General features: G+C 39.1%; 5 protein-coding genes across 5 annotated transcripts in view; 2 read left to right on the top strand and 3 right to left on the bottom strand.

Moving 5' to 3' along the window:
• LOC111449694 (protein BTR1) overlaps window positions 1-3,737 on the top strand; it is an 8,266-nt gene extending 4,529 nt beyond the window's left edge. Inside the window, exons 4-9 of the mRNA XM_023089700.1 lie at window positions 325-518; window positions 2,252-2,316; window positions 2,816-2,956; window positions 3,034-3,095; window positions 3,195-3,279; window positions 3,361-3,737. Of these exons, the coding sequence (XP_022945468.1) occupies window positions 325-518; window positions 2,252-2,316; window positions 2,816-2,956; window positions 3,034-3,095; window positions 3,195-3,279; window positions 3,361-3,375 (562 nt within the window). The 3' untranslated portion in view covers window positions 3,376-3,737. The remainder of the gene's footprint in view (window positions 1-324; window positions 519-2,251; window positions 2,317-2,815; window positions 2,957-3,033; window positions 3,096-3,194; window positions 3,280-3,360) is intronic.
• Window positions 3,738-4,530: 793 nt separating this feature from the next.
• On the bottom strand, window positions 4,531-5,073 carry LOC111449905 (glycine-rich cell wall structural protein 2-like). The gene has a single exon (XM_023089992.1). It carries the CDS (start codon window positions 5,071-5,073, stop codon window positions 4,531-4,533), a length of 543 nt encoding a protein of 180 aa, XP_022945760.1.
• Window positions 5,074-7,272: 2,199 nt separating this feature from the next.
• On the top strand, window positions 7,273-13,564 carry LOC111449691 (malate dehydrogenase [NADP], chloroplastic). The gene is made up of 14 exons (XM_023089696.1): window positions 7,273-7,572; window positions 7,670-7,766; window positions 9,705-9,791; window positions 9,865-9,949; window positions 10,901-11,082; window positions 11,171-11,241; window positions 11,323-11,413; window positions 11,478-11,552; window positions 11,630-11,731; window positions 11,808-11,930; window positions 12,844-12,912; window positions 12,989-13,057; window positions 13,221-13,274; window positions 13,361-13,564. Exons 1-14 carry the CDS (start codon window positions 7,415-7,417, stop codon window positions 13,412-13,414), a joined length of 1,317 nt encoding a protein of 438 aa, XP_022945464.1. The 5' UTR covers window positions 7,273-7,414; the 3' UTR covers window positions 13,415-13,564.
• A 121-nt stretch (window positions 13,565-13,685) lies between these two features.
• LOC111449690 (NAC domain-containing protein 53-like) lies at window positions 13,686-17,431 on the bottom strand. Its single transcript, XM_023089695.1, has 6 exons — window positions 17,114-17,431; window positions 16,731-17,008; window positions 16,408-16,602; window positions 14,724-15,242; window positions 14,519-14,639; window positions 13,686-14,434 (listed from the first exon to the last, which is right to left on the bottom strand). The coding sequence occupies exons 1-6, from the start codon at window positions 17,277-17,279 to the stop codon at window positions 14,028-14,030; spliced, it is 1,686 nt and encodes a 561-aa protein (XP_022945463.1). The 5' UTR covers window positions 17,280-17,431; the 3' UTR covers window positions 13,686-14,027.
• Window positions 17,432-18,513: 1,082 nt separating this feature from the next.
• On the bottom strand, window positions 18,514-22,522 carry LOC111449768 (NAC domain containing protein 50-like). The gene is made up of 4 exons (XM_023089805.1): window positions 22,139-22,522; window positions 21,572-21,861; window positions 21,083-21,325; window positions 18,514-19,485 (listed from the first exon to the last, which is right to left on the bottom strand). The coding sequence occupies exons 1-4, from the start codon at window positions 22,374-22,376 to the stop codon at window positions 18,901-18,903; spliced, it is 1,356 nt and encodes a 451-aa protein (XP_022945573.1). The 5' UTR covers window positions 22,377-22,522; the 3' UTR covers window positions 18,514-18,900.
• Between the last annotated feature and the right edge of the window lie 1,113 nt (window positions 22,523-23,635).

Below are 23,635 nucleotides of genomic sequence, written 5' to 3'. Positions count from 1 at the left end.
TTTTTTTTTTTTTTTTTTTTTTTTTTTTTTTTTTTTTTTTTTTTTTTTTTTGTCTCTGATGTTTATTCCATCTTTAAATTATGTCACTAAAACTTGTCACCTGTTATTAGTTTGGTCAAAGTCCAATGCTCTTTTCGTTGTTCCTTGATTTGTTTTGTTTCGTAACTACACCCCTTTGTAATTAATGCAAGTTTTGTTAGTTTCTAGGGACTCCTAATTGAAGGTCTCATTAAAATCTTGTCTACTACTATTAATGGTTATCTACCTAAAAAATACCATCACAATGTATATTTTGGATGCTAACGTACTTTTACCATTATGCAGGTCATTTATTGAGGATTCTCAAGCTGGCATTAAGATATCCCCACAGGATAATAACTATATGGGATCCACTGATAGGCTTGTGACACTGTCTGGTACCATAGAGGAACAGATGCGAGCTACTGACTTGATTGTTTCGAAGCTATCTGAGGATCCACATTACACCCAGTCAATGAATTATCCATTTTCATATCCGAGTATGTCTTTGTTTATCAATTATGTTTCGTGTGATATTATATTATTACTAACAAAAGCTATTAAATGCTCGCATGCATTTTGTGGTTCATCAAATGTTCTTCATCTCATATGGGGCACTTCTTTCTTCTGCTATATGTGATGCTGCTACCTCATCTTGGTTATGAGTTATGACATGAGTAATTTATGTTTTATGGAATCAAACAAGTAGTTGTAGTTCAAGGTCTAAATCACAATTTATGATATGTTAAAAAAAAAAAGCATTACCCTGCCTCTAGAGTGAATAAAATCAATTGATACTGCTAAATGTTATTTTTCTGTTTGTTGCATTGCTTTCCATCGTTTCTTTGCAAACCTTTCCATTTTTTCATTTAGAAGTGTTGAGTTATCTACACTGATTTTGTTTTCTGTAATTGGAAATGTATTTATTGAAATGTCAAATTGTAAAATGTTAACGCAATGTAAATATGGAAATGCAATTCAAGAAGTGAATTTTGGGCTTATACTTTTGAGGAACCTCATTTTTTGAGCTACTAAAGGGAAGATCATGGATGAGTAAATATAAGTAAGAGACACTATCTCCATGGTATGAGGTCATTTGGAAAAAATCAAAAGTAAAGCCTTTAGAGCTTATGCTCGAAGTGGACAATATCATACCATATGGAGGTTCGTTGTCCTAGTGGTACCAAAGACATGTCCTTATCTTAACTTTGTCATGTCAATAGAATCCTCAAGCGTCGAACAAAGAAGTTGTGAGTCTCAAAGGTGTAGTCACAGTGAAGATCCATAATAGAAATCTATTGAACTAGCAATGTGCTTCCAGAGTAATGAGTCGTCTAGATAGTGCTACGGATGGATAAATGACTGTTTAAGGAGAGACTCAACGGTGTACTTTGTTCGAAGGGAGGATTTTGAGGATTGTTGGAGTCCCACGTTGGCTAATTAAGAGAAAGATCATGGGGTATATAAGTAAGGGACACTATCTTTATTGGTACGAGATATTTTGGGAAAGACCAAAAGAAAAGCCATGAGAGCTTCTACTCAAAGTGGACAATATCATACCATTGTGGAGGTTCGTTGTCCTATCTCTTCAGAGTTTGAAGATATGGGTCTAAAAAGAGTAGGGACAGTGGTTGAGGAACTGTTGGATTCATTCACGAACTTGGAGTGCAAAAAACCTCTTAAATTTCTACCCTATAAAAAAGAAAATCTAGATTAGAGCAATCTGGGTCCATATGAGTTGGTTTAAAATACCATTTTGACAATTGTAGTTTGAGGTTCATTTCACTCGACTTTCAGATGTCTAATCTTCGTCCCTGTGTTTTCAATCAGTCTTAAAATTAGTTCCTAATATTCGTCCGTGCTTTCAATAAGTCTTAAGATTATTTCCTACAACTAGTTAACAATCAATCATCAACCTAAAACAAGACCAAAGGATATCCATAAAGATTCCTCCAATTGATACAAGACTCCCACACAATGAGCACATGCCTTTCAGTTGATGTAATTGCTGAAGCTTGTGTGTCAGCTTTTGAACTATGAAGGGAGGTGATTGTAGAGGGTATTGTGTTGTCCCAATAATTAAGGCAACTGATGAGAGTTCCAACTGGAGAAAATATTTATACTTCAAAAACACAAAAGGAGAAGATGAATGAATTGTTTTACCTCACATGTAGATTTTTGCTGTTTTGTTATTTTTCGTACCCATTTAATATTTTACTTGTTTTTGCTACAGCCTCATACAATGCTGTGAACTATGCATCTAACGGAGGAGCTGGAGGGAGGTTCCCAAACAATAAGGTTTGTTCATAAACAGTAGCTTTGCTATCACAATTGTCGCCTAACCGAGACTTCGCTAGACAATAACTGGTTTGGTGCTTTTCTCTCATTGATCTTTCACCATGGAACTATACCATGACAATTTATATCATCATATGGGCTTTTCGAGAGAAAATTTGAGAAATATTTGAATGGTTTCATTTAGATGTTAGATTATATTGTCTGAAACAACGTTGCGAAGCGTAGTATTAGCTATAATATGATCGATATTGATGGAAAAATAACTTAAATCCCATCCAATGCTTCTATTATGTAATGAATTTCTTGCATTTAAGAATTTCCTGATGCCCAAATTTAGCTGAAATGATATTTTTTTGATACTGGGTGTTCTCTTTTAATAACTATTCTCCCCAGCCCTCCTAACTGTTTAAAACAGTAATGCGTGCAACTGCACAAAAGATGGGACTTTTAAGCAATTGCATATTTTCCTTTTTAATAATCTTTTTTTCATCCTTTTCAGCGACTGTACGATACTGTTGACCGAAGAGCTTCTGAAATTGTCCAGGAGGAACGGAGTAACTCTTTGACCATTGGCGTTTCCGATGGCCACATCGGGTTAGTTGTTGGTCGTGGTGGAAGAAACATACTGGAAATTAGTCAGGTTTTAACACCTCCACCTCAAACACTTACTATTTCCTTTCTGATTACATCCAGTTCATAAACCTTACCTCATTACAGGCCAGTGGAGCCAGAATTAAGATATCAGATCGAGGAGATTTCATGTCGGGAACCACCGACAGGTACGGAGGTTCTTTTCCTATATTTCCCTTCATACTGTAGGTTTGCTTGCAAGTTCTTCATGGAAACGGTTGCATACTTGATTCTTCCATACCTTGCAGGAAAGTAACAATTACGGGTTCACAACGGGCAATCCGCTCTGCTGAGTCGATGATTATGCAGAAAGTAGCATATGCTTCTGAGAGGGTAATGCCATTTCAAATCCATTAAAGATGCTGTGTAAATCCGTTCAATACGGTTCTCTCACGCTGTCTCGAATCGATGCAGGTTCTAGCACAGTGATAGAATGGTGAAAGTTGTGAATGCTTGTAGTCGAAGCAAGGCCGGGAGATTTTTCATTTTTACTACTGAGGGAGAGCATGCCAATAGGCAATGGGCGGAGAAATAGAGTTCAAATTTGTTGAAGCGTTGGTTGATAGATATGCGATCATTTAATGACTGAGAGCCAAATAGAAAGAAAGATTAGCAGTTTCAAATTGTTCATACAATTGTACCCTTGAATTTATTTTATATTTATGTTTGAGCTTTATCTCTATTAAATTGTTTGAACGTGCCCTTCTCTTCGGAAACAGATTGTAGCTTCTTAGGCTGTTTCTATTTTCATTTATTGGTGAATTCTTTAGTTTAAAGTTGATTTTATTTTATATTTTGGGGTTTGCTGAAAATCTTTGGTTCTTGTATGTCCTGTTAACATTCCCACGTGGGCTTTTGCGTCGCCTGATGGGCTGCTTTTAATATCATGATTTTGGGCCCAATTTGTTATTGGGCCCTCTTTAGGCCCAAGTCATTTTGATTCTTAGAAGTTAGAAGTCTCGTATTTGCTGAGCTATACTTGTATGATTACCATTGTTATTTCAATTTTCTTTTTTTTCTTCTCACCATCATATTAAATGTTTTGAGTATTCTTTTGTCGTTTTGAGAAAACTGATGAATTCAATCAATCAAAGTTGTATGTTAGGTAAATTCCTAGGAAATTCATTCTTAGTTTTTAGGTAACTATTTTGGTTGGTTAAATCACACAATTAGATGAGTGGGAAGTCCGTCGCCCTTAACGATTAGATGAGTGGGAACTCCGTCGCCCTCGTCGAGTGGAAGTCCTTAAAACCCACACAATTAGATGAGTGGGAAGTCCCCCTTAAAACCCACCAAATTAGATGAGTGGGAAGTCCGTCGAGTGGAAGCTTAATTTAGTTGCCCTCGGGGTCTCGAGTGCAAATATTTCTCTCCCCCTTTCTTTTCCGTTATTGCTTTTTTTTATATGTATAGTTTATAAATTAATTATTGATTTTAGTTTATGTATTTAGAATAAGGAGAATATGGAAATAATAAGAAGATTTAATTTAGACCATAATTTCAGCGTCTTCCTAAGTCGAGGCTGCCATTAAACTTTATTCCAATTGCGTACAAGTAACTTTATATTATTTTCATGGTGATTTTTCATCCCCTCCTCCATATCCAGACCCATAACCCGACCCATGATCCAGAACCATTTCCGGATCCACCCGTCATTCCTCCTGCACTGCCACCACCGCCTCCTCCGCCACCGCCACCCCCACCGCCGCCACCTCCACTCCCTCCGCTTCCATAGCCACCCCCACTTCCATATCCCGAGCCATATCCCCATCCACTTCCGAAGCCTGAGCCTCCACCTCCACCTCCACCACCGCCTTCGCCACCTCCTTCACCAGGGCCTGCTGCACCAACAGACCCATACCCGAACCCACTTCCCGACCCAAACCCGCGGCCAACACCGGTTCCATTTGCACCGCCACTCCCATACTGCCCATAGCCTTCATCGCCATATCCAGTGCCATTACCCGAACCATATCCCGAACCTGACAAAGGTCCCGATCCTTCTCCGCCTCCGCCGCCATTTCCTCCATAGCCCTTCAAGAATCTAGCAGCAAAAGTTAAGTCCACCATTAACAAAACCAACAACAACAACAACAACAACAAACCAATCGCCCTGGTGGTGGCCATTGCTGATTATAATCAACAATGTAAAGAAAAAAAACAGAGCAGCTTTTGATGCGTGGAAATGGTGAGATTTGAAGCCCCTTATTTATAGTCATTGCAAAGTTTACGTTTTGGAACAGAATTTCGTAACCAAATAAACTTGGTACACAGCAAAGCAGAAAATTTAGGGGCTTTTTGTGCTTTTGAGCTCTGTTTTTCCTTTATGGAGTGCCATGCTCGTGCCATTATTTTGTGGCATGTAAGCGCTTTCTCCATGAAGTAGGCTTTTAGTTGAAGGTATTTGGGCAGATTTTGAGCTCCAATTTATGGATCTATGGGAGCGTTTTGTGTTTATCACAAGAAATTCAATAAATTTATTCATTTTAGGTTCAATTCATTTTCGGAACCTAATTCGTCAAATCACCCAAATTTATTGAAGTAACTACAAAAATTATTCTCGGAACATTCACGGATAAGAGTTCATAATTTATTAAAGCTTACGATCAAGTCACATAATATCATCCGATAAAATATTAATATGAATAAATTTTATAAAAATTGATTAAATATGTCGTTGTCCAGTCTTATACAAATTTATTGTATAAAATACTCTCACTCACTTTTCTCAAATAATTTGTAACAAGTATAGAGTATAACTTATCAAAAGTATTACGAAGCGAAAAAATCCAATATAGACCCATTAGATTATTTTTTGAATATGATTAGTGTCATACACATACTATTCAAAATTATATTAATAACTTTAATTTTTTTATATACTAGATAATATTTATTGCACATTAGAGCAAAATCAAGAGTGTTCGAGACTTTTATGACAAATTTGGGGACAATGAAGCTTGGTTTGTAAACCCATTTGAAGCAAAAAAGAAGCTAGAGAACTCGAGGGGAGAGCGTTGGAATACTCAATTTTGTAGCTATCAAGCTTCTCAAATTGTGAGGGTACGCTACTTGGGAGTTTGAGACACTACAAAATTAGGCATCCGACAACTTTAAATACGTACACTTCTTTGGAGATTTCCATCTAAGGGGCTTTATGCTTGATTTTGACTTTTGTAAAAATGAAATATTGAGTTTTTACCCCAACGTCACAGCTTCCAACACACTAGTTTTTCAAGTCGATTTGATTATACAAAATTGGAGAATTCCCCCCTTTTGATAGGTGACATGCTCCTCGAGCTTTGCTTTCAGGCCTCGAGGGCTATGTTTTTCCTCTTTTGATAATTTGGGCTATTTTGCTATGTTCGTGTGGATCGACATCTGAATTGACTTAGATTTACTTTCTAATATAAAAGAATCCATGAAAGAGAGAGAAAGAAACTTTGAAAATGAACTAGATAGATTTGAGAATAAACATAATAGATTTGAGAATAAACATAATGGGCCTTGAATTTGAGAGAGACACCAATATTTTATCTTCAAAATTTGGAATTATTTGGATAGTTTGAATTTGAGGATGAAATAAAATCAAATATCAATTATTTTTTGAAAAATAAATGATGACTGATGGAGACCTAGCCATGGAATTTTGCTTTTGTTTTTACATGAATTATATAAGCTCTCTAATTTTCTAAAAACATATTATATATATATATACACACATGTATACGTATCCATATATATGTATGTATATGTGTACGTACATATATGTATGTATATGGATATGTATCTATATGTATATGTATGTGTATCTATGTGCATATATATATATGTATGTATATTGTGTATGTATATGTGATGTGATGAATGAAATTGTATTATTTATTTATTTTTACTATGGAATAGTATTTAAATAATTTGACAAACTTAATACTACATTTTTAAATATGAATTATTTTAATGTTTTTAAATTTTTTGAAATGAAATTTAGTCCTAAATTTTAATAAATAAACAAATATATATATATATATATAACCTAATGATCAATCATATCTTTTGATGTGGTAGACACTGGACCGTGAAATCTCACATTGACTATCGAGATTATTTCTTATAAAATTGAAATAATAAAAACAAAAAAAAATTAAAAATATTTTTACTTCTGAATACAAAAAAATACATCGACATCAACATTTTATCGATATTTATAATTATAAATATTTGAATAATTAGTTCGTAGAGACAGCAACATCTCCCAAAGTAAGCTGAACTCCCAAATTCCCAGTTCCCTATCTCAGGCCTTCCTGGTTCCGTTCGACACGTGTCACCCACAGCACCTTACAAAACCGTTTCAAGCAATCCCTCTTCCACCCTTTTCATCCATCTCTATCCCCAATCCTCCCCAAACTCCATACCCAAAAACCTCCAAATCCCTCTCCCAATCTCCGAATAACCTCCTCTGACTGCAATGGCTGTAGCAGAGTTCCCCTCCTCTTTAAAATCTCAGCTCAATTTATCATCCACGACCGCTTTTCAGGCCAATCGGTTCTATGATCACCGGCGATGCTCTTTCCGGCCGTTTTACAGAGCTCGAAGTTCCCCAATCACTTGCTCTGTTGCGCCCAAGTGAGCTTTGTTTGTGTAGAATCTTATGTGCGTGTGTAAGTTTGTGCATGTCTGTGTTCATATGTTTTGAGGGGTTGTTCTATGTTTGATTTTTCAGTCAGGTTGAAGCAGCTCCGGTGGCTGCAAAAACAGGGGAACCCAAAAGTAAAAGCGATTGTTATGGTGTTTTCTGTCTTACTTATGATTTAAAAGCTGTAAGTTCTTGAATTGTTATATGGGTTTTCTCTGGTTTATTGAGAATTTATAGTTTCAATGTCTTTGTTGGTTGATTTTGTGAGATCCTAAGTTGTTTGGGGGAAACGAAACACCGTATGGATATGGAAAACTCTCCTGATTGAGGGAAAGCCCGAAAGGGAAAGTATAGAGAGGACAATATCTGCTAGCGGTGGGTCTGAGCCGTTACAAATGGTATTAGAGCTAAACACTAGGCGATGTGCCAACGAGGAGGCTGAGCCCAAAAGGAGTAGACACGAGACGGTGGGCTAGTAAGGACTTTGGGTTCCGTAGGGAGGTGGATTTGGTGGGAGTCCCATAGTGATTGGTCGACCAACAAGGACGTTGGGCCCTGAAGGGGGTGGATCGTGAGATCTCTTACGTTGGTTGGGGAGGAGAACGAAACACCCTTTAGAAGGTGTGGAACCTCTCCCTGGCATACGCGTTTTAAGAATCTTGAGGGAAAGTTCGAAGGAAAGCTCAAAGATGACAATATTTGCTAGCGGTGGGCTTGAGCCGTTACAAATGGTATCAGAGCCAAACACTAGGCGATGTGCCAGTGAGGAGGTTGAGCCCTGAAGGGGGTAGACACGAGGCGGTGTGCCAGTAAGGACGCTGGGACCCGAAGGGGGTGAATTGTGAGATCCCCCACATCGATTGGGGAGGAGAACGAAACACCCTTTAGAAGGTGTGGAACCTCTCCCTGGCATACGCGTTTTAAGAATCTTGAGGGAAAGTTCGAAGGAAAGCTCAAAGATGACAATATGTCCTAGCGTGGGCTTGGTTAAGAATCTTGAGGGAAAGTTCGAAGGAAAGCTCAAAGATGACAATATGTCCTAGCGTGGGCTTGGGTTGTTACAAATGGTATCAGAGCCAGACATTGGATGATGTACCAGCGAAGAGGCTGATTCCTAGTAGATGCGTTTTAAAAATCTTGAGGGAAAGCTCGAAAGGGAAAGCTCAAAGATGACAATATTTGCTAGCGGTGGGCTTGAGCCGTTACAAATGGTATCAGAGCCAAACACTAGGCGATGTGCCAGTGAGGAGGTTGAGCCCTGAAGGGGGTAGACACGAGGCGGTGTGCCAGTAAGGACGCTGGGACCCGAAGGGGGTGAATTGTGAGATCCCCCACATCGATTGGGGAGGAGAACGAAACACCCTTTAGAAGGTGTGGAACCTCTCCCTGGCATACGCGTTTTAAGAATCTTGAGGGAAAGTTCGAAGGAAAGCTCAAAGATGACAATATGTCCTAGCGTGGGCTTGGGTTGTTACAAATGGTATCAGAGCCAGACATTGGATGATGTACCAGCGAAGAGGCTGATTCCTAGTAGATGCGTTTTAAAAATCTTGAGGGAAAGCTCGAAAGGGAAAGCTCAAAGATGACAATATTTGCTAGCGGTGGGCTTGAGCCGTTACAAATGGTATCAGAGCCAAACACTAGGCGATGTGCCAGTGAGGAGGTTGAGCCCTGAAGGGGGTAGACACGAGGCGGTGTGCCAGTAAGGACGCTGGGACCCGAAGGGGGTGAATTGTGAGATCCCCCACATCGATTGGGGAGGAGAACGAAACACCCTTCATAAGGTGTGGAAACCTCTCCCTAACTGACGTGTTTTAAAAACCTTGATGGAAAGCCCGAAAGGGAAAATCCAAAGAGGACAATATCTGCTAGCGATGAGTCTGAGCCGTTACAGATTTTCACCCTATTTTGCAAATTTTTTCTGTTCTTTATAATCGGCGTGAACATATATATGTCGAAAGTGAGTATAGCTCAACGATAATAACTTTGAAGATCGGGTGTATAAATTCTCGTAACCCATGTTTCTTGTTTAAAATTAACTTTGAAGAAGTTGTTTGCTGCTAGTTCTGTCAGATTGGACAAATGTTGTCTTCAGCACTGACATGTTTGGTACTAATCATAGGAAGAAGAGACAACATCATGGAAGAAAATGATCAATATTGCTGTCTCTGGTGCTGCTGGAATGATATCCAATCATCTTCTGTTCAAGGTAAGAATTCATATAAAACAACCTCGTTATGTTCTGATAGTTTGATGAAATCTTACTTGGGTTGTTTCACTAGCTTGCAGCTGGTGAAGTTTTTGGTCCTGATCAACCAATTGCATTGAAACTATTGGGATCTGAGAGGTCACTCCAAGCACTTGAAGGCAAGTTCAGCAGATTTAGAATAAACGTCAGTTTTGCTTTGCTTTGAGATCCCACGTTAGTTGGAGAGGGGAACGAAACATTCCTTATAAGGGCATTGAAACCTCTCCGTAAGGGACACATTTTAAAACCTTGAGGGAAAGCCCAGAGAGGACAATATCTGCTAGCGGTGGACTTGGATTGTTATAAATGGTATTAGAGCTAGACATCGGGCGATGTGCCAACGAGGACGCTGGGCGCCCGAGGGTGGTGGATTATGAGATCTCAAATCGGTTGGAGAGGGGAACTAAGCATTCCTTATAAGGGTGTGAAAACCTCTCCTTAGTGGACGCGTTTTAAACCCTTGAGGGGAAGCCCAGAAGGGAAAACCCAAAGAAGAAAATATTTGCTAGCGGTGGGCTTGGACTATTACAAATGGTATCAGAGCAAGACATCGAGCGGAGTACTATCGAGAACGCTGGCCTCCAAGGAGGGTGGATTATGAGAACTCACATCGGTTGGAGAGGGGAACGAAACATTCCTTATAAGGGTGTGGAAACCTCTCCCTAGTGGATGTGTTTTAAAACCTTGAGGGAAAGCCCAAAAAGGATAATATCTGCTATCGGTGTGCTTGGACTGTTACAAATGGTACCAAGGTAGACATCGGACAGTGTGCCAGCGAGGAAGCTGGGCCCTCAAGGGGGTGGATTATGAGATCCCATATCGATTGGAGAGGGAAACGAAGCATTCCTTATAAGGGTGTGGAAACCTCTCCAGCCCAGCCCAAAAGGAAAAGCTCAAAAAGAACAATATCTACTAGCGGTGGACTTGGACTGTTATAGTATTAGTCTTTTTTCTCTCGATGCCTCGATAACAGTTAAACAAGAACTTCACATCTATAACGCCGTAAACCATTAAACTTCGAGATCATACCGAAAATCATCGAGCTATTTGACAATAATCTTCATATGCAGGTGTTGCTATGGAATTAGAGGACTCCCTTTTCCCTTTGTTAAGGGAGGTAGTAATAAGCATTGATCCTTATGAAGTATTCCAAGATGCAGACTGGGCTCTTTTGATAGGAGCGAAGCCTCGAGGTCCGGGAATGGAACGTGCTGGTTTATTAGATATAAACGGACAGATATTCGCTGAACAAGTACGTCGATTATCTCGTTTTCACTTCCTTTGTTTTACCCGTCCAAGAAACACCGGAATCTTTAGTTATTATATATCAATGGACTTAGGGAAAAGCTCTAAATGCTGTGGCATCCCCAAATGTCAAAGTCATTGTTGTGGGCAATCCATGCAACACCAAGTGAGTTCATGTTTCATTTAGTATGAATCTCTTAAAGTGTGTACAAGATATAACTTCTCTTTGTCCGTTTCATTCATGTAGTGCATTAATTTGTTTGAAAAACGCTCCGAAAATTCCCGCTAAGAATTTCCACGCTTTAACTCGACTAGACGAGAATCGAGCAAAATGTCAGGTATGATGCCCGTTTCCTCGTATTTGATATGTTTTCGAGTACTTTCTAAATATGGCTTGTTCAGCTGGCTCTGAAAGCGGGTGTCTTCTATGATCAAGTGTCGAATATGACCATTTGGGGCAACCACTCGACAACTCAGGTTATTGGGTACTTTTTGCTCGAGAAGCTTCGAAAATTCCCTCGATTTGTATGCTTATTTCATCGTATTCGCACCAGGTTCCGGACTTTTTGAATGCAAGAATTAATGGGTTACCTGTTAAAGAGGTTATTAAGGATCATAGGTGGTTGGAAGAGGAGTTTACTGAAAAAGTACAGAAGGTAATAACACATTGAGTGTTGCAATGTTCACTGCTCAATGGATCAAATAGTGTTTTTGATTGGTTTTGATTTGCAGAGGGGAGGTGTGCTGATTGAGAAATGGGGAAGATCTTCAGCTGCTTCAACTTCTGTATCGATTGTTGATGCTATAAGGTCTTTGATCACTCCAACTCCTGAAGGGGATTGGTTTTCATCTGGGGTAAGCTTAGATCTCATGTTGTATCTCTTGATATTGTGTTTGTAGGCTGGTAGGGCTCGAATTCGGCGTGCTTATTCGTCAAACGGGAAGGGTGGAGGAGGGTGTTGGGTTTGTAATTCTAAGCGATTGTATCGTGACGGGCGTAGGGATAGAAATGTTTAGCTAGAGAGTTGGGTTATTTGGAGGTTAGGGAGAGTGGAACAGTCCAAACTCACCACTAAACAGGTGTTGTCCGCTTTGGCCCATTATGTATCGCTGTTAGTCTCATAGTTTTAAAACGCGTCTGCTAGGGAGAGGTTTTCATACCCTTATAAGGAATGCTTTGATTCTCCTCTCCAACCGATGCGGGATCTCATAATCCACCCTTCTTAGGGGTCCAGTGTTCTCGCTGGCACACCGCCCCGTGTTTGTCTTTAATACCATTTGTAACAGTCCAAGTCCATTGCTTGCAAATAATGTCTGGTTTGGCCCGTTATGTATCGTTATCGGCCTCACAGTTTTAAAACGCGTCTGCTAGGGAGAGGTTTCTACACCCTTGTAAGGAATGTTTTGTTCTCTTTTTCAACCAAGGTGGGATCTCACAATCCACCTTTCTTAGGGGTCCAGTGTCCTCGTTGGCACACCGCCTCGTGTCTGGCTTTGATACCATTTGTAATAGTCTAAACTCACTACTAGCAAACATTGTCCACTTTAGCCCACTACGTATCGTCGTTAACCTCACAGTTTTAAAACGCGTATGCTAGGAAGAGGTTTCCACACCCTTATAAGAAATGCTTTATTCGTCTCTCTAACCGATATGAGATCTAACTTAGGTGGATGAGTGTTAAGCCAATTCAATCTACTATGACTCCTAACATAAACATATGCAAACGAAGAGCCAACCTCGAGCTCATAAAAACCGATCGATTTGTAGGTATACTCCACTGGAAATCCTTACGGAATAGCAGAGGATATCGTTTTCAGCATGCCGTGCAGATCAAAGGTACCATTTATTCCCAACTTTCATCTCCAACTCCCATGTCCTAACGTCTGTAACCAGTAAATATGTCTGCTCTCAGGGAGATGGTGACTATGAACTTGTGAAAGATGTGATATTCGATGACTATCTCCGCAAGCGAATTGCCAAGGTCTGTGCTATGTTATCCTTTTCCTCCCGTGTCCGTAAGTCTTCGGCTACGAGGATCCGGTTGGAATGACTTTTCAAGTGCTTAAAACACTCATAAAGTCATTCCATTCCGAGCCACTGCTATGCTACTGTTGAACTAGCTCACACCCTGTTGTGTTTTACAGACTGAAGCTGAGCTGCTAGCTGAGAAGAGATGTGTGGCTCACCTCACAGGAGAGGTCAGAATTAAGTAAATTTCCATGTTTATGTTTAATCCTACTTAGTGATCTATTAATCATGGATTATTGTCTCCTCCTTCTATCAGGGTATTGCTGTTTGTGATCTACCAGAAGACACAATGCTTCCCGGAGAAATGTAAGGCTCATCAACATCACATGCCTCTTGAGCCTCAAAATTTTATATCTGAGCTGCTTTATGCTACTTTCATATTTGTATTAAACCATATATTATATGTGAATATTGCTCCTAAGTTGTCAGCAAATCAATAATAATATATGGTTTTATTTAATCCAACGACAATATATGAGACATGAACTGCGTAAGTTCCAAACTGGTCGATAATACATGTCAATTAAAATTTTAAAAACCGAGCCATAAAAGCTTCATCCATCAAAAGGAATCCAACCAGAGAGTTAACTTCATACAGCTTATGCTTATTGAAGATTAAGATGGTTTATCGAACGAATTACATAAACGTCGTGGAAAGAGAAGCTTCCGACCTTTACTCTAATAAATTGGTAAAGTACAGTAAAGCCCTGCAACTATGAACTGTAAAAAGTTCTGAAATTAAAATACAAAAGAAGGAAGAGATAAAAAGTTTAGTTAGCCACCAATTCATTGGCAGTTAGTCTAGAACTATTGATATTTGAATAGATATTGCAGGAGGTAGCCTAGAAAGTTTCTAAACTACCAGCTAATACTACTTTTTCGATGTTTCTTGAGTTTTGGATATTGAAACTTGAATAGATAAGTCACCTGGAATGGATGCACCTTGCAACTTTGAAGCTCACTGAAAGGATTAGAAGCCAGAACAGGATGAAGAAGTAGACGAAGTAGCGAGACATCAGAGATCCCGACTTGCTGTGATGTGCATCAGCAGTTGGTGACAACTGAGAGGGATAGATGTCGCCTTCGACGATCCCGTACAAATAGATAAGGTTGAGAACTGAATTCTTGCCATATAAGTTGTTCATTTCGTCTCCATTTAGTGTTGTGTTTCTTATGACGATCATGCCTGCGGTGACACGAACGGAGCTTGAAGCTTGTGGAGCTGAGTTAAGATGAAGAGCAGCATCTTTTGAAGTGAACTGTGAAGCAAATGGAGCAGGAATGCTGCCCAGCATGTGGCTTGTGTGTTTGAGGAATGGGTATTTGAGATCTGGTACCAGAAAAGAAAGAATGAGCCAAAAGTGTTGGAAATATCTAAATGGAAAGGAAAAAACTAACATGGAATTCAACTAACCTGATTCTGGTTTTGGATCCTCGGATCTTTGCATAGACGAGGACGAGGAAGCCTCGTTGTCGTAACGTAAATCTGAAGTATGTTTGTTGGGAGATGCATGTTCAGTGGCACCACCAACGACCTAACGAAATATGATGCGTAGGTGAAAAGTAAATTCCCTGTAGCAAGACGATAAAAGTAAGTTGCGAAATGAAGCAGTACTGACCTCTGGAAGAACTGCTTGATCAGGAACAGAGCTCTCACTCTCGAGAATTTCGGAGGGATCGAAAGACAAATCTACGTTATCACCGTCTGCGTCGAAGAACGTAAGATACTCTTCAAGCACGTCAAAAGCAGCAGGATCACTATCAGTAGGGTTTGAGAGCTCATTGGATTCCAAAAGTAGTTCATCACTAAAAGAAGGATTATCAGAAGTACTAAAGAATGGCTTGTCCAATGCGTAATGACCATCGACATCACTAGCATCGATCTCATCAGCAGCAGCATTGCTTGATTCAGCAAGATACTCATGTTTGACCAATCTGTCACGTAATCGACACTCATCTGGTAAAACAAAGAACTTCTGTCCATCGGGTAGCTCTGATGTCTCACATATGCCTACTGCAGGTTTTCGATCATCTTCGATGAAATTGTCAGATTGCTCCATAGAGTTGCTCGACTCACCATAATAGAAGTCGAATGGTGGTGGTGGTGCAATTTCAGATAGAAGATCTTCATCGACATTCTGCAGAAAAGAATATAACATGATTCATCGTAATTTCACATACTTTTAGAGATTGTTTCACTCTTTCGCTCACCGACCCACTCTATTTTGTTCCTGATTTCCCATCATTTAGATCTTCCGCTTATTAAATATAGAAATCCGTCGTAGTTTCTCATTACTTGTTTCCTCCTGAAAGCTATTCTCTATAACACCAACATGCACCTGGTTTGCAAACAACTCCAACCAAACCACCGGCAAGGTCATACAATCTTGGTCTGTGAGCCAGTTGCTCGTTTAGATTTCAGTCCTAACTCAACTTTCAACTGGTTTCAGCTATCAAAAAAAGCATGGACTCTTGGTTTCAGGTAGCGAAAGGGTTTGCTCCAAGCCTAAGAGATTCTCGAAGTTTATCCTCTATTCTTCTATAGTTGTTGGGGATTTTCCCCACTTAACGAATACCATAATTCAAGCTCAACTGTAATGGCTCAAGCCCACCGTTAGCAGATATTGTCCTCTTTGGGCTTTTGCTTTCGGACTTTCCCTCCAAGTTTTTAAAACGCGTATGCTAGGGAGAAGTTTCCACACTCTTTTAAAGAATGTCTCGTTTTCCTCCCCAACTGACGTGGGATCTCACAATCCACCCCCTTTCGGGACCCAGCGTCCTCGCTGATACTCTTTCCCTTCTCCAGTCGATGTGGGATCCCTCAATCCACCCCCTTCAGGGTCCAGCATCCTTGCTAGCACCCCCTTCTCAGTCTCCTCACTGGCACATTGCCCAGTGTCTAGCTTTGATGCCATTTGTAATGGCTCAAGCCCATCGCTAGCAGATATTGTCCTCTTTGAGCTTTCCCTCAAGGTTTTTAAAACGTGTTTGCTAGGGAGAGGTTTCCACACCCTTATAAAGAATGCTTCGTTCTCCTCCCCAACCGATGTGAAATCTCACATCAACCATGTACTATTAACTCAATTCTTGGGCAAACACGCCTAATTACCTGAGGAAATTGCTTAACAATCATTATACATGTTCAAAAGCTCAGGTTTCTTTCAAATCTTAGGCATCTCTCGTATAGATCTGCCCATCCAACCCGTTCAGAATCATATTTCAGAAACACAGTTCTCAACGACAGATAACACAAAACCATTCCACCTGATTAGGCAAGTTACTTATAACATGGTAAGTACATACCTGACTGAAGTCATTGCCTTCAACAAAAATGCCACCACCAGCTAGAATTTCTTCCGCCACTTGCTCATCACCAGGTACCAAAGTCAGCTCATCATTATCTTCCCATTCCTCCTCAACAAAAGGGGCACCATACTGCTCTCCGTTTTTTGGTCCAGTACCACTCTTCTGGAATATCCTACACAGCACAAACGCATCCTTCCAACCCAACAAAAAAAACCAACAGATCCCAAGACAATTACAACAACATTTTCCAACGAAGCCAAAAATCACAAATCAACGAGAAAATCAGAGAAAGAGAGCCAAAAATTTCGACCTATTCTAACCTGAACAATTGCAAATTTCCCCAATTCCTCATCCGTGAGTTTGTATTCGTGCATCACCCAATTGGTTCGTGCACCACGAGGAGCCCGCCCAATATGATACACAAGAGTCTTCTTCATTCCAACAGTCCTCGCGTTATGGCGGACCGGCCGATCCTTTCCCGTCGTCTTCCAATACCCTTTCTCCGTAGCCCTGTTAGTCCTCGAACTATTGCCATATTTCTTATCCAAAGCACTGAAGAAATACCACTCCAAATCCCTACTCTTCAGCTTCGATTTCCCTGACAAATCCCACAACACAACTTCAATTCCACAGAAATCCGAACGACGAGAAAATAAATCACAAAATCAAACACAAATCTCAACAAACAGAACAAGGGATTGACCAGGGAGATCCCAGGGTTCGGATTTGTAGATATCAACATCTGAAATAGCATCAAAACGAAAGGGTTTTCCAGAGACTTTGCGCTTCAAATAATAACTAACAAGTTCTTCATCGGTAGGGTGGAATCGGAACCCCGGTGCTAGCGAAGTAGCAGAATCTCGACCCATCAAGAAAATGGATTTAGGATTTCAAATCGAAATTGAAATTCAGATTTGAGATTAGAATCGAACTGAGAAGAGATATTAAAAAAGTTCAAAGAGTTAGGGTTACGATTTCTTCGGAAGAGGGAAATATAAAATAATCTCCAAAACGAGCTGGAAAGGAGGGAAATGTACAGAGAAATGTCCAGGAAAAGTCGACGGAGGGAACGCTAAACTCACATGCAATAACAAATAAAAGCGTCACAGCCTCCACGTGTTAATAGCAGATTCCAATGCTGCTTGATGGTGACACTAGACTGTTAATAAAAATTCTTGCTGACGTGTCTTGGATAAACTTTACTTTACTTTACTTTACCTAATATCTGATTAAAATAAAGGAAAGATTCTTTTTTTTTTTTTCATTTTGAAAAATAAAAAATAAAAAATATATATCCAATAAGAATCAACTTAAACTCTTTTCCTTTAATTTTAAACTTTTAAATTCTTTGAATTGTTTTTTAATTTATTTAAACATTCATGGAACTTACAAGAAATTTTGTAATAAGTCCAAAAAAAAATTAAAAAATTAAAAAATATTTTACTTTTAAATTAAAACAAATTATTTATTCATATTATAAAAGTACAAATGTCGAGTCATACCCCTCTCAATGGGTTTGGCTCCACGTAACTTTATAATTTTAATCAATTAAAAGATTATATCTTTAAATATCTAAAAATAAATAAATATTTTACACGTTGGAAAAAGTAAATAATTACCAACTTTTACAATATTTTCATTCATTTATCTTTTTAGAGTTAAATGGGACAAAACTGAAACTAAAGTCTCTTTTCCTTACTGCTTAAGAAAATATAACATATCAGTTTCTCGAAGCTCGAATGGATAAATATAAAATATTAAATTTTTAACATTCATTAAATATGGATAAATTTTTACATATTAAATTACAAATAAGATGTTCAAAAAATATAAAATTAAAGTTCAGAAAATATGAAATTAAACAAGATAACGGTTCAGAAAACATGAAACTAAAACAGATAGCTTAAAAAAAGATAACCTATAAAATTAAACCAAATAATAGTTCAAAAAATTGAAAGGTCTAAAGCCTATTAGATATTTTAAAATTTAGAGACTATTTAGACTTAAACCAGTTAGAAATATTTTAAAATTTAGAGACCATTTAGACAAAAACATGACCGTTCATCAACTAAACTTGTAATTTAATTGACAATAGGTTACGGGTAAATTTGAACGAAACAGAAACCAGATACGGGGATCACATTAATAGTTATGACAACCTTATTTCATGAAATGCCACCAGCTAATGTTACAACATCAATGGTCTATAGCCATAGCAGATCATGAAGTTTAGCATGGTCTTTCACTAAACAAGTTGAAGTTCTTACGAACTTGATTGATACTCATACAACAAATAGCTTAATTGCTTAGACAACTGAGCTAGTTGTAATAACATTACAATGATAACGTCCACGAGACCACGATGGAAGCAACAATTTACAGGGCATAGCCATTGGCTCTCAGCATTTTTCTTCGTTATCGTTACAGTCTGTGTATTCAACGTGACGATCTAGGATTGAAGGATACTACTAATCATAGTTTGACTTCAAATCAGTTTGATTTCAAATCATTGATTTCCTTATTCAGCACGACAATCCGGGATTGAAGGATACTGATCATGGCTCGAGCGCTCAACAGCTCAAACTTCAGTGTCTCCCTCTCCATAGAAGTCTTGTGGATCTCATGTTGCAAATCTTGGATGAATTTCAGGATGCTTGGATGCACAGATGAACTAAGATCTGAGGTTTCTAATGAAGGTGGAGGAGCAGGGGAATCCTTTGGTTCTGTAGATTCTAAGAGTGAATATTCCACTAAGGTAGAAAGGAAGTTTTTCGTAGTTGGTGTCGTCACACTACTCATCGTTACATCCGTCTGCGATGCAGTGGCAATTTCAGACAGACTGAGTTCTTCGTTTGACATGGATGAGTTTTCTGAAGCTTTTGAAAGTTCAGAGGGTAAGTCGCTTTGCCTTCTTCGTTTATACTTCATAAGCGAGAAGGGTTTCGGATTAGCGATAATCGAAGGTGGAGTATAATCCTCGAGTTCCTCACTTTTGCACATAAACAAAAAGCTGTGGGAGTTTCTTGGAGGATCATTTGACATAACAAGATCTTTATTGATGAACTGAGTTCTTTCCTGGTTGAGAAACCAAAAATGGAAGGTCGCTTTCAGAAATGTCAACAAAATAAACATCGAGAAATTTCGCATCATCGAGTCGATGATAAAAATGCATGAATGAATATCCTCACTACACCTGACATGTCATTTTCCAGGAATATGTTTCAGAAAACAACCCATCAAACAAACCAATTTGCACCTTAAGAAGATAAGCAAATAACAATTGATGCATACCATTGCACAATAGTTGGATCCACTAAAACTGAGACTTAATTGTTGGATAATGAGTCGACTTGCAAGACTTCATCCTATAGTTCATCACCACTCGTAACAGAAGTTATTGAATTGATTTTTGGAGAGATATTCTTCTCTTTATGATAATAAATAATCATGGAACCTTCCTATGACAAATGGAAATGGAATCAAACGCATTGGAGAGGGGAACGAAGCATTCTTTATAAGGGTGTGGAAACCTCTCTCTAGCAGACACGTTTTAAAAACCCTGAAGGGAAGCCCGCAAGGAAAAGCCCAAGAGGACAATACCTGTTAGTGGTGAGCTTGGGCTATTACAAATGGTATTAGAGCTAGACACGGGGAGGTGTGCCAACGAGGATGCTGAGCCCCGAAGGAAGGTGGATTGTGAGATACCACATCAATGGGAGAGAGAAACGAGTGCCAACGAAGACGCTAGGCCCCGAAGGGGAGTGAATTATGAGATCCCACATCGATTGGAGAGGGGAACGAAGCATTCTTTATAAGAGTGTGGAAACCTCTCTCTAGCAGGCATTTTAAAAACCTTGAGGGGAAGCCAAAAGGAAATGTCCAAACAAGATAACATCTGCTAGCTGTGAGCTTAGGCTATTACACTCAGATATCTGCCTAAGACTCCTACCCCTTTCAGGCACGAGTGACAGAATAGGGTGATCTACATTTAGCTCCATGTAGTTTCAACAGTCAAATCTCAGGTCTTGAACGTCTAGACTAAAGGATACTAGTAGATAGTCAGTCACCTCTTGATGCGTACGGCTACCTTCTTTTTCTTCTTCTTTCTTTTTTTGTTAGTTTAACGATAAGAAATCGACCAAATCGTACACGATATGAGATCGCAAAAGAGGAAAGCCAAGTCCCAAACGAAAGGAATAAAAGAAACTCTTCCAAGCCATAGTTGTTGGAAGGAGCATATAGTTTACGTCAAGAGACAGCCAGAAAAGAAATAGGAACCAACTGTTGTTCCACTCAAGCCAAAAGTTCCAATAGAAATCACTAATAAATTGAAGTTAAATGATCTTTTTCTGGTTGAACGGATGACCAAAATCAAGAAGGCTCTTCATTACTAAGGAGGGCCATTTACCAATTAAAGGAGAAGAGTGTGAAGGTCCAGAATCTATTAAAAAAGGAGCAACCAAGAAAAATGTGATGTTGCGCTCGGCCTCCATCCTGCACAAGATACACCGACTCGGGGAAAGCACAAGTGACAGTTCTACTATGGCAGTAACAATCAACACTTATATACAAGATGAGACATAACTCTGTAACTCATTCATATGATATTTGAAAGAAACTTAAGTACTTCACTCTGAAATGAGTTCCTAACTAAATTCAGATAAACACATACCTGCATACCATCCTTTCCATCGCCGCATACATGGTTATTACGATCCTCAGCAGCACACACGCTATTGCTGTTCTTTTCGGACTGTGTATCGTGACTAGCTACTACACCGTCTGCAATCTCTTCTCCGGGAATCAAAACTGACCCACCGTCATCCCATTCCTCCTCAATAAAAGGTGCGTATCGGTGTCCATTCGGAGGTCCTATATTACTTTTGTGGAACACTCTGCATAAAACATAGGCATCCTTCTCCAAAGGAGAGGGAATAGGAAACAAAAAGCTGTTGTAAGAAGCTAAACTTCAAATGCAAATCAAAACACTATGGTTGCTGAAACAAGTGCATAAAAGAAAAGAAAAAAGGACTACCGAAGCTTAAAATTGTCATTCAAACTCTAAACTTCGCCTAAACATATTTCACAAGTACCAGAACTCGCACAGCCGCCAAAAGAACACAAAATGGACTGCCATGGCAGATTTTCATGATGGCCTCACCTTCGAGCTACCCGTTCCTGCTCCCGCTTTCTCCAGTTCTTCATCTACAAGCCTATACTCATGCATAACCCAATTGGTCCGCTTCCCATCAGGAGCTCTACCACTGTGGAAAACTAATGTTTTCTTCAAGCCAACAGTCCTCGTATCATGGCGGACTTGCCGATCATTACCAGTGGCTTTCCAGTACCCTTGGCTTGTAGCCCTATTCATCCTAGCACCATTTCCATATTTCTTGTCCAACACACTAAAGAAGTAGTACTCCTGGTCCCTGCTCTTCAACCTCGACTTTCCTAAATATAACATTCAAACAAATCTAGAAATTCAAAGACGTGATTCAGAGACTCATTAAAGAAACCTTCAAATCAGTATAAAAGTACAATCAGAGAGCAAGAAAGCTATTTAAAAATGGGGCAAGTTGGGGGAAAATCACAATCAGGGGAAAATAAACGCCCAAAAAGACCAATCGATCAACAATCCACCTAAAAAACAAGCCGATAAGAGTATAAAATAAACAAAATTAGAAGAATCATACAAGATGAGAACAAAGCTCCGAAGCATCTGAGTTACCTGCAAGGTCCCACGGCTCACTCTTGTAGATATCGACCTCAGAAATAGCATTGAAACGGAAGGATTTTCCACAGACCTTGCGCTTGAGGTAGTAAATAACGAGCTCTTCGTCGGTGGGATGGAACCGAAACCCTGGAGCTAGTGCTGTTGGGGCGGCGGCTGCTGCTGCTGCTGCGGCGGCGGCAACGGGCTTCGTTAGAGCTAGAGGCGGCAATAGAGTCAAGGTTTCAGAACCCATTAGCGAAAATCCCTACTGGATTTGCAAATCAGAGAGAGGAGGTCTGGAAATGGAGATCAGGGTTTTCAAAGGTTGAAGATAAGACTTTGATTGGTGCTGAAGAAACTACGTAAAGATACCTTCAATTACAAGGTATTCTTTTCTAGGGAAAGAGAGAACCATTTCACATTTTGAATTTATTTATTTATTTAAAATTTTCTTTTATATTTGGTAATAGAGTAACTATCAATAAATAACAATAAATCTTAACGTGCGAATTGGGTTGAATAATACTATTTGACTATTTTGTACAGCTAAGCCATTTTCAAATTGGTATTTATCTAACAAAGTAAGTGTGTGAAAACCTCTCTTAATAGACGCATTTTAAAATTTATGAGGCTGACAACTATGTAACGAGTTAAAGTAGACAATATCTAGTGGGTTTGGGCTGTTACAAATGGTATTAACGTAGGGCGGTGTGCCAACGAGAACACTAAACTCCTAATGAAGGATGGATTGTTATATCCCACATTAGTTGAAGAGGAGAACGGAACATTCCTTATAAGGGTGTGGAAACCTCTCCCTAGTAGACGTGTTTTAAAATCGTGAAGCTGACAACGATACGTAACAGACCAAAACGAACAATATTTGCTAGCAATGAGCTTGAGTTTGGGTTGTTACAGGGGACATGCGTGTAAAACAAATCAAACCAATCCTCGTAAACTGGAGGCAGGGACATCCATAAAAGACATATCTCTAAAGTCATCCAATAACCGAGTCTCTTAACCCTACTCGTCACTCCTGCACCATGATATTACCTTTACTTGGAAGTGATAACGGTTTTACTGCTTAGTCACGAAAATTCATTATAGTTTACGTAAGTAGTCTACATAACCCTAAAAATGGGCTCTGATACCAATTGTAATGTTGTACTATCGTGAGGATATTAATGTATGATTATTTTTTTTTTAAAGAATTAATAATTACTACGTATATTAATGAGGAGTAACATCATTTCTGATAACTCAATTATAGAAATTTTAAAGTTAAGCGTATTTTACGCTGAGCAATCATCTAGAAAGAAAATAAAATACGTTAAAATAACTTGTATTAACTCGCGGAGAATCTTAGATCTTAAAAGTTGTTCAAGTAAAATAAGTAACATGACGTCATAATGTGTCGGAAAATATCATGTCAATACGAGGTGTCATTTTTAGCGGTACACGTCATCAAAGAACTAATAATTCAAAAATTATTATTTTAGTGCATATTGTGAAAAG

This window comes from Cucurbita moschata, unplaced genomic scaffold (genome assembly GCF_002738365.1).
Source record: "Cucurbita moschata cultivar Rifu unplaced genomic scaffold, Cmos_1.0 Cmo_Scf00011, whole genome shotgun sequence".
NCBI lineage: Eukaryota > Viridiplantae > Streptophyta > Magnoliopsida > Cucurbitales > Cucurbitaceae > Cucurbita > Cucurbita moschata.
The sequence above is the reverse complement of the archived record's forward strand: the minus strand, read 5'-3'. Positions and strand labels throughout refer to the sequence as shown.